The following is a 10,496-nucleotide window of genomic DNA, read 5'->3' on the forward strand; positions in this document are numbered from 1 at the left end:
ACTTTTTCTTATTAATGAAGATTCTATACAATATGATTTTTACTTTTAAAAATATATAATAGAAAATTTAAAATGAAAACTAAATTTCTTTTAAAAAATTGGTTGCATAAAAATAAAAAATATTAACTTCGAACAAAACAAAATGATTAAAAATTGTAAAAAGAAAAAGAAAAATGTTTGTTTATAATTTAAAAATTAATTATTTTAAGTAATTTCATTAAAGTTAAATTAAGTTGGAGAAAATAGTAGATATAGATAAATGTATAATAATACTTTGTTACCTTTAAATTTTAATGATGTGACACTATTTTATTGATGCCTAAAGGCTATGTTTTTAGGATGATCCTAATATAATTTATACCCATATTTTTAGTCATCCTTTTATAGATGTTAAAAAAATCTTATAACCAATCACAAAGCGTATTTTTATGAAAAAAACAAATTTTTTCTTTTATTAAATGCAATACATATTAAAAATATAAAAGATTAAATATATATAAATTTTAGAAAAAACATATAAATTATAAAAATATAGAAAAATAAAATTTATAAAAAACACGTTAATTGCAAAGAAATTAGTTGAAATTGATAAAATTATTACAAAACTTTCAAAAATATTTAAAAGTTTAAAAATAATTTTTATAAAATTATAAAATTCTAAAGAATATTTAAATTTCAAGTTTTTTGCAATTACATGAAATTTAAATACCTTTGTAATTTTATATATTATTTTAAAATTTATAATTATATATTTTAGAATTTTATAAAAAATTATTTTAAACTTTTTATATATTATATATTATTTTTTTACGTTTAAATCAATATAATATATATAATACTATTTTTTTTAAATGACACATGGTGTGTTCTAATTACATCATGTGGCCGATCAACACCCGACCAACAGTCGATTAAGGTCGGTCAAAGTTAAAAGTATTTTTTAATATTTTAATATTTCATATTATAATTTTTTATTTTAATATTTTAATTTTAAATAAACTTAAATGTCACATGACAATTTTTCATTGTCCAAAACATGTCACGTGTTTTTTCATTGGCCAAAGTTGCTTAATATTTTTTTTAACATTCATTACAAAATGGGCAAAAAATAGAGGAAATTGATATTTTAGGTACCAAATTGGAATAAAAAAGTTTATGTACCAAAATGAGGGATTAAATCATGAATTAAGCCATATTTTCATTTACTAATTTTTTAAATAATATATTTTTAAATAAAGTTTCTAAATTATAAAAGATCACATTAGTGATGATATTTTTGCAATGTTATAAGTGAGATTGCAACAAAAATAAAAGTTAAAAGCTGAAATGAAAAACCACGAAACGTTGCGGGTAAATTTTACAAATTAAATTTAGACTGAAAGTAAAATAAAATCTAAACGGAGAATCCGAACATAATTTAACAACATAGAATCTCAAAAGTTAAAGATTTTGTTGACAAAATATTAAAAATATTAAAATAATCACATTTCTGAATAAATGATAAATCTTATTAATCTTCGAAAGTGGTACAAGAAATTTAAAAGAAGAACAGTAAGATAATTAAAGAAAACAACACTCTGGTATTGCAAATTTAGCTCAAGCATCAATTTCTTCCAATGAATAATATTCCAAAAGCAAAAGTATTGGGTACATTAATTTGCAAAAACTGTAAATGCGAAAAACCTCACTCAATGGGCAACACAGATAGCAATATCATTTATGAGTGGCAGCATAGCGGTTGACGAAAGCCAAAGCAATGCTCGTCAAATGAGCAACCTTCACTACTCGTCTTCTCACTCTACTTCTGAATTTACGGTTAATGGATTTCCCAGACAAGCCATCCATGCAGGTATCATCATCAGTCAAAGCTGCACTCACCCATGTCTGTATATCACTCATTTGACTTCGGAAAGTGCTGCCTCCAGCCCCATGCCGACTTAGTTTCCCGATTGAGTCTTTCAGCTCATCGATAGAGTCCCCTAGTTCTTCCACACAAACACGCAACGCCGCCGCCTCTCTGCGCTTCAACCCGTGGCGTTTGGAGAGGGTTATCATTGATTTCGTAGCGAAACGAGTGGTGTTGAATGCCAAGGAGAGGGCTGTGGTGGCTAACAACCTAGGGCTACCTCCGATTCTGGTCGCATATCGAGAGAAGGTAACGAAACACAAGCTAGGTTGAAGGGTAGTACGGCAAGAGGTTCTAATAAACCGAGTGTTCCTTCCACTGTGACGGATCGGTGTCGCAGCTGAACATGAATTCAGGTTCGTTGCGAGCTGAATGAGGATGATGAGAGCAGTTATTGAGAAGTAAGAACCAGCGGCTGCCATTTGCTCTTGGTATAAGCTGAAAGAAACTCAAATGCTCTTTTAGATGGACGTCTTAATTTATAGAAAAAATAACCTACAGATATCAATTCAATAAATTATTAATTTCTTTATTAATATTATAAATTTATAAATTAATTACTTATTACCTTCTCTTAGAATATTGATGTTACCTACGACTTAATTAGTTTATTTAGCCATACTTTTTCATCCATGATTCAGGGAGAAACAAGCTGGACATGTGTGTTATAGAGTCAAACCGATTTAAAGGTCGGCTAGCTCTACATTATTTCACAAAATTGTGCTCACTGAAACCATAATTTATTGAAAAATACAATTTAAAATAACTCGATGACAGATGATGATGAAGACATCAACTTCTCAAAACTGCAGGATTTTTTAAATAATAGAAGATTGTGACTTTCCTATGTGCGAAAGAGAATGAACGTGCATTCACAACATCCTAATGCTTAATGTCGTCAATGGCCTGCATATTCTGCTACAGAATATCCCCAAGTTTCAATCACCCAAAACAGTACCATTAAATTAATCAAGAAATCAAAGGCAAGGCAAAAAGATATACTAATTAGTACGGTTTACGATAACAATTAAGACACATATGGAAGATAATGGGCAGCCACTTTAAATCAATGATTGCAGGGGAGATTATAGTGAAGATTTTCATCCATCGGATGCTGTTATATACCCCAAAATATTGGTGATATCAAACAATCCATGACTCCTATCTTTGGCTGGGTATCAAATAGATGTTATTGTATGAAAATTATAATTTCAAATTTTTTAAATGATGTATTCCTATTGGGTTAATTATTATTAATTGGTTAAATTATAGATTAAGAATTTAAAGGTTAAAATATGTTCCGAGTGTCCTTACTTTTTGTACATTTGAAATTTAGTTTATACTTTTATTTCAAGAATTTAGTCTCTCTATTTTCAATTTACAAAATCAGATCTAATTGTTGACAATGCTAAAATTCTTAAAATAAATTTATTAATGTGATATTTTAAAATTTTAAAAATAACTCACTAAACATCTAGCAAAAAAAGTTCTTAATGAACTAGATTTAATAATGTTATTAATTCTTAAAAATTCATGTGAACATTTTAACAATAAAAAATATATAGATTTATAGAAATTGAGATATTAAATTACGTAAAAATTAAAATATAAAAAATTAATTTCAAAATTGAGCAAAATGGATACGGAAATTTAATTATTTATAATTTCACAAAAAAAGTAATTGGCCGTGTATTGTGATATTAAGGAATGCATGGACATTGTATAGAAATATTGAAATCCGACATTATCATCAAGTCTCAGTATAGTTGGCTACCTTATTCGAGTTTCTTTAGAAAAGATAAAGATACAAAAGACCCAAAATACTTAAAAGACTAGGCCTAGGTTCTTCCATGGGCACTAGGTTACCCGTTGGGTCTCTGGTTGGCCTTATTTTAACTGCTAGTTTCATAACAGGGTCATCGTGTTTCAAAGATTAATGGAAAATTAACTTGGGTCAGAACATGAAATGAAAATTGTAAAACAAAAGATACATTGTTTGGTGAATTGATCAGACTCCATGGCCATGCTTCACCACCTTTTTGATGCTATGCCTCCTCTTACTCCAATGCTGAGTTCACCTATATCCGATATATGTTTCGCAGCTCCTGCACTGAATCACTTATATCTGCGCTCTAATCTATCATGGCTGCAGTTCCGTTGGTCTCAAGCTTTGGACCCTTTAAAAATCTTTTAACTACCTTGATGTCGCATGGGCAGTTAAAATCATGTACAAATGTTAGTAGAATTAACAACAAAAATCAAGTTAATTTTACGCACGAAAATATCAAAAATCAAAATCTGGTAAATTTTTTTAAAGAGAAATTCATTAATTCATTCCATAAATGAAACCATATAAATCGAAAGAAAAAAACAAAACAAATACCCATCGTAAGAGGTGAAGGACAAGCTCCATCAACACAATAAAAGTTTCAACCTCAGCATCAAATGAACATTATGGCGTATTGATAATTGACTCTATCACAACTCAAGTACGACATATTTGGAGTGATTGCAAACACTTAATACAATAAAGAAATCAACCCGGGATAGTCCAAAGCGGGCAACAATCGACAAAAGAATTGAGCATCCACTAGACTGGAGAAGACAATGACAAAATCATTCCTAAAATCACTTGCAAAAGAAAGACTAAAAAACGTGCTACAAGAGCAGACAAAAAATTCTAAATGTGAAGTCTTGTTAAACAATGGAAAACAAACAAAAAAATATATAAAAATTAAGACAGTACGAGTCCAAACTGACTCGTGAAATTATTTATTGTTTTGAAATACTCTCAAAACATAAACATATTAAGAAACCAACGAAGGGCCATCCACTTTCCAAATGAAAATACTAGTGGCTAGTGGAGTGTCAGTAACAATTTGCATTGTCATCTGTCAATCACAATTTCTGAAGACAACAAAATACCCACAAAATAAATCTTCAAACTAAAAAGAGAGAAAAAACCATGGAGTAAATGAGGAGCAAAAAAAAAAAAGAGAGGCGGGTGTCAGCTAGCTCGGGCAAAACAAAAGAGAAAAAACAAACGACTTGGAGGAAAAAAAGAAAGAAAAGTTTTTAAGGTTTTACAATATTTTTTAAAATTAAAATTAAAATGAAAATTAAATATTAATTTAATTGAAATAGTTTTGTGATCTATCGTAATTTGATATGTCAAGTTAAGTTCTCTAGTACACTTGAGGACCTTATTCTCAAGCAATTTAAGTATATTTTACATGTTTTTATCGATTTTTAATTTCAAACCTTAGTAAATGTTTTTGTTTAGTTTTGTCCCTTTTGAGACCCAAATTGGCTAAACGGTGTCATAAGGAACTTAACGATGTGATTGAGTTGGTGTAGGGGGATAATATTGACCCAACCTTGAGGAAAACATAATTTAGAGTGGGTATCGCGACACTGATTCCATGGAAGTCGCAACACCCAGACCTTTTACCTTGTGGATGCAAAACTTTAACAACAAATCAACATGGAGCTCACTGTCATAGGAGTCGTGATAACGAGGGATGGATTTCGCGACACTAAGCCCACGTTGTGATACTGAGCCTTTGGAGTCATGATACCCCTGAAGGCGTTGAAGTGAAAAAATTGAGGCTAACTCCAGTGGTGTCGCGATACCGATCATTGGGTGTTGCAACACCAAAGCATAGGTGTTGCAATACTGCTGCTTGACGAGTGAAAAATTGCAGGGTCAATTTTGTGTCCAAACAAACTTAAGTCTTTTTTCATTTAAAGGCATAATGGTCAATGTTAGTTTAAATGTTAGTATACTATAAAAACTACTTCATAAGCTTTTGAAGATGGATTTTGTTGGCTGAACATTTGTTCTTTAGTTTTTATATTTCTTAGGGTGGGTTTGGATGGGCAATGTGTTTACATTCGATTAGAATAAAAACAACGGTGGCAGTGAGATTAGATACTGTAGCGTAAGACAAAAAGTAAGCTAAACGCACCGCACCGTCCATTCAAACCCACAATTAGTTTATGTTTTCATTTTATTTCATTCTCTTTTTGTTGTAGTATTTTTGTTTCTTCATTTTTGCTGGAAACATTGTGGATGGAGATGTATTAAACGCTCGTGCTTCATCGGATGTATATCTATTAATGAGAATTTTCTAAACCCTTATCTTTTATATTTTATGCCTACCATGTGTTTGTTAAAATGCTTGTGTGGAATTTGAGTTTAATCATGTGCTAAATTGTTGTATTGGTTGATTGATGAGTGGATACTTAGCTAAGTTATTAACTATGCCTTGTTGGTTGTTTGTTCAAATGTATTAAATTGCATATTACACTAGAATTGACGCATTTAGTGGAAGATTTAGATAGAAAAGACCGATAGGAGACTCTATCATGTAGGAATTTGATACACTTGTGCCGAATAGTTAGACCAAGATGAGATCTATATGACTAAGTGAGACCGAGAGGAGAGCTTAGGTGGTATCTTTTAGTCTAAAATGAGATCAAGAGGTGATTCCTAGCTAACAATAGCAAACAATATAATCATCATAGGTTTATTAGTTTAGTAATCCATAACTCATTCAACCATCATTTTAATCCATCTTCATTGTTTCTAGTAAAAAAGGAGAAAGTTTAGTATTTTTATTTGTTAATTTAGATATAGTTCAAATCTTATGTTATTTGAACTTACATTAATAATTTTCGACTCAATTATATTAGTAATTACTTGTAATTAACTTAATAAACACATTTACTAATTTGGCAATCCCTTGGGTTCGATCCTTAAAATACTCAAGTGTTCCATTATAACATTAAAAAATATTACAACTGACATGTCACACTTGAAGTAACGCCGCTAAATATTTAAGTATAATAGTGTTGATTCATAGTCTTAATACATGCATACCAAGCACGGTCATTATGTTAGTAAATTTTAGTGATTTATAATTTTAGAGTGGGGTAAATTTTATATCACTTTCATATAAATGAATATTATTTTAATTAAAATAAATTAATTCAATTTCGCTCAACATATTTTTTTCATTTGACTCAAATTTATTTTCATTCTATTAGATTCGATAAAATTTCAAATCAAATTTAGTTGATAAAATAACACTCATCAATTTGATTAATTCAAAATTTTAATTTAAATTGACTTGTCTAATGCAAAAATAGAAAAAAATAAAATAATTAACAAATATTAGGTGCAGTGATAAAATATTTTGCACTTTAAAAATAAAATTCAAGTTTAAACTTTCAAGACAATTTAATGAAAGTGGTAAACACATACTCTAAAAAAATTAGTCTTCATGTATCTCAACGAAGAAAAGAATCTTGGTTTAACAAAAAGAGGTGTTGGTAAATTTTAACGAAAATAATTAGAATTTTTAATGAAAAAATTGATCTCATATTTAAAGAGAAAAAAGAAAAAACAGTCGGCAGATGCAAATGTAGGAGCTTTATGAGTTATGCAAATTTAGGCAAGGGAGAGGAGTTATCCAATCTAAACCCTAGCGTGTAGTCAAACAAATCTGTGCCAACCCAAATCATTTTGGTCTTTAATTTTCTCAAAAGAAGAAAAAGAAAGAGAAAAAGAAAAATGAAGATCGATGCTGAGGATAAAAATCTGTGATTTTTCTAGAACCTAGTGGCCACCCACTCAAAGTAAGCTGAGGCCCTCCTTAATGAAGACGGACCACAGTAATAACAAAACAGTATAAGTAGAAGAAAGATTTTCAATGTTAAATCGGTACTAGATCGATATTAAAGAGAAATTTAAACCACAAGCTAGATTTAAAGAAACATTTAAGGTTAAAGCATAAGGCACATTATATATACATCCTTGTGGTCGGATCAGATCATCAGTTCCATTTACTTTTCCTATGCAAATTGGTTCTTTCACATGGTCTCATTTCACTTTGTGGGGACTTGTAGTAATCTCTTTATCCATTCATGAATTTCTAATTGCCAGTCTCAGTCTTAAAGATTTCCTTTGGAAGATTCAGAGACTGACCCTTTATGATTGTCTTTACAGAAAGAGATAAGCTTGTCTACTCCACTTCATCAAAGAGGAGACATATGCATTCATGATATCTTCTTTGTTTTTCTTTTCTTTTCCTTTTCTGCATATTTTATTATTATAATCCAAAGTTGAGGAGCAGGTACAGATTTAAATAATGGTATATTTCACAGATATTCAATACACATGATTCAGAGCTCAAATTTTGTCCTTTCTTTCACTGTGGTTTTTTCTGCTATAATGTCGATTATTGATTGGCCAAACTTGAGAAGATCCAAGTCGTCCGCTACTTTGAATTCACATGCAAGACAAGCAAAACCACTGGAAATACGTACGTTTTAGGGACAGTCAGTACTTATGCTATGTCTCAAACCGAAACTTTAAACTGTCACAATCGGCTCCATTTGTAATAATTTGGAATTATCTTTCATAAGTTCACTTTCAGATCCACAACCTGTTCATTTTACAAACAAAAACAATTCCGGATTATGCGAATCTTGGCATGAAATGATCTGATTGGTTGCTGAACCAGAAGTAGCATATTATTCCATTATACTTAATTACTTCACTATCATACAAGGCAAGGAGGTCTCATTAGCACACACTTGGATTCATTATATGATATAGTTACATGTAATTCAAGCAGGCCCTAGATCCTTTTAGACAAAACCCTGACAGGTATAACCCTTACTTTTGGAAAACAGAGCAGTTTTTTTACATAAACCGGAGATTTTTTTAAGGTTGAAACTAAGGCTTCTCAGTAGATATAGCAGCTCGGTGTCTTGCAGCATAGCGATTCACTAATGCAAGAGCATTGCTAGTAACTTGAGCGACATGGACAACCCTGCGCCTCACTGCAACTTTGACGTTTCCATCCATGACTCTGCCTGCGAAGCCATCAAGGCAAGTATTCTCATCGGTAAGTGCAGCGCTGACCCATGTCTGCACGTTGCTCATGTGCAACATGAAACCCTCACCTCCAGCTCGTCCCATATGGCTGAGCTCCTTCACTGATTGGCTAAGTCGGTCCACTGTATCACCCATGTTCTCTATACAGTCTTTCACTGCTTGACGCTCTCTAGGCTTGATGCCCCTCACATGAGTCATCTTGGCAACATAAGCTGCAGCTGATTGAGCCCCGGATAGGCTGACTGATAAGGCAGTTTGAGCCAGGTGTTGCTCATTTTTTCGAATCGCGTTGGCATAACCTGACAGGTATTCAACGCATAACGCAGGATACCTTGTGGCTTTGCAGGATGCAACGATGTACTCCCTTGGGGTTAAAGCTGTCGTAGAAGCAGATGCAGCTATGCCAGCCAAGTAAAACACGAAGGAGAAAACTAGTACGAAAAAGCCTAATCTTGCCATGTCTTTGAACAAGACGAGATAAAACTGAGAATTGATGTTGATGAAATGAATATAGAGTGTGGAGTTGTTTAATTACTTATAGGGAAATCAAAAGGTGGGTTTCCTATATCGTCTTTTTTGGATTAAATAAAATGTTTATTGCGTTCCTTCTTTCGACTTCCTCCTTTAACTGCTTTATTGATATTGTCTTTTTTTGCGGTGATTGTTTATTGTTTTACCTTAAGTTAGGCGACAAGGCATTGTTGGCCTAATCTTCCTTTCTTTTGCTTTTAAAAGCAGACTATAATTAAAATGAATATGTTGGTGACAAAAGCACAATAATAGCTCAAGATTTGACTTTGACAGTCAAACATCATCGATGGAGGTTCAAATGCACTGGAATACATGTTTGGATGGTCTTTCATGGAGCAAATATCATGAACTAATGCCACCTACAACATTCCTAGAAACCCTGCATTAGACCACAATGAAGCATGGAGTTTAATACACCGCAACACGAGCTTGCAGTCAGTGCACAAGCTGATTACTAGTAGCTCATAGTTTTGCTTTCCTCCCGTTTTTCGATGTTTTTAACTAGATAAGCTTTCAAGTTCACCCGCAAGCCACCCTCGATGAATGTGCATATAAATTGCTAATCACGCCAACTAGCCAATATATAATTGGGTTTTATTGCGATCACTGTGCAGTCACTATTATCTGAAGATATTTATCAGCATTATTATTTGCAAATCCCATAACTCTGTTATTAATTCCTCACCAATTTATTTTTGGTCGTGGGATTAGATAAACTTAAGAGAAATTAATAAAAATTTTAAGTCGTGTATCCATTTTTTTTAGTTCTATTCGTCCTCACTTATATGGTATGGTGTATAAAAAAGTTATTAACAAATGAACCTCGAGGATACAATGAAATTTAATGACTATCTATGTTTTGCATTGACAGAAGCAGTCCATTGAGCCAAGCATAACAAGAATATCAATTTTTATAAAGTATTTGTGCACTAATTTTTTATAAAACAATCTAATATAAAATACGATGGGATAATAGAATTTAATTATTTATAACTTTTATTTGTAACTATTGAAATGTTATATATATTTTGAAAATGTTTTTTTTATGTATTTCTAAAAGGGAAGAAATTATATTAGGATCATTTTAAAAGTATAGTTTTAGGTGCCAATAAAATAGTGTCACGTCATTAAATTTTAAGATAACAAATATTATTA

General features: G+C 31.4%; 2 protein-coding genes across 2 annotated transcripts; both read right to left on the reverse strand.

The window, feature by feature from the left end:
* Window positions 1–1,532: 1,532 nt before the first annotated feature.
* Window positions 1,533–2,332, reverse strand: LOC105762534 (21 kDa protein). The gene has a single exon (XM_012580292.2). It carries the CDS (start codon window positions 2,326–2,328, stop codon window positions 1,714–1,716), a length of 615 nt encoding a protein of 204 aa, XP_012435746.1. The 5' UTR covers window positions 2,329–2,332; the 3' UTR covers window positions 1,533–1,713.
* Window positions 2,333–8,417: 6,085 nt separating this feature from the next.
* LOC105765141 (21 kDa protein) lies at window positions 8,418–9,317 on the reverse strand. The gene has a single exon (XM_012584092.2). It carries the CDS (start codon window positions 9,267–9,269, stop codon window positions 8,649–8,651), a length of 621 nt encoding a protein of 206 aa, XP_012439546.1. The 5' UTR covers window positions 9,270–9,317; the 3' UTR covers window positions 8,418–8,648.
* Window positions 9,318–10,496: the final 1,179 nt, after the last annotated feature.

Source organism: Gossypium raimondii, chromosome 12 (genome assembly GCF_025698545.1).
Source record: "Gossypium raimondii isolate GPD5lz chromosome 12, ASM2569854v1, whole genome shotgun sequence".
NCBI classification, from domain to species: Eukaryota; Viridiplantae; Streptophyta; class Magnoliopsida; order Malvales; family Malvaceae; genus Gossypium; species Gossypium raimondii.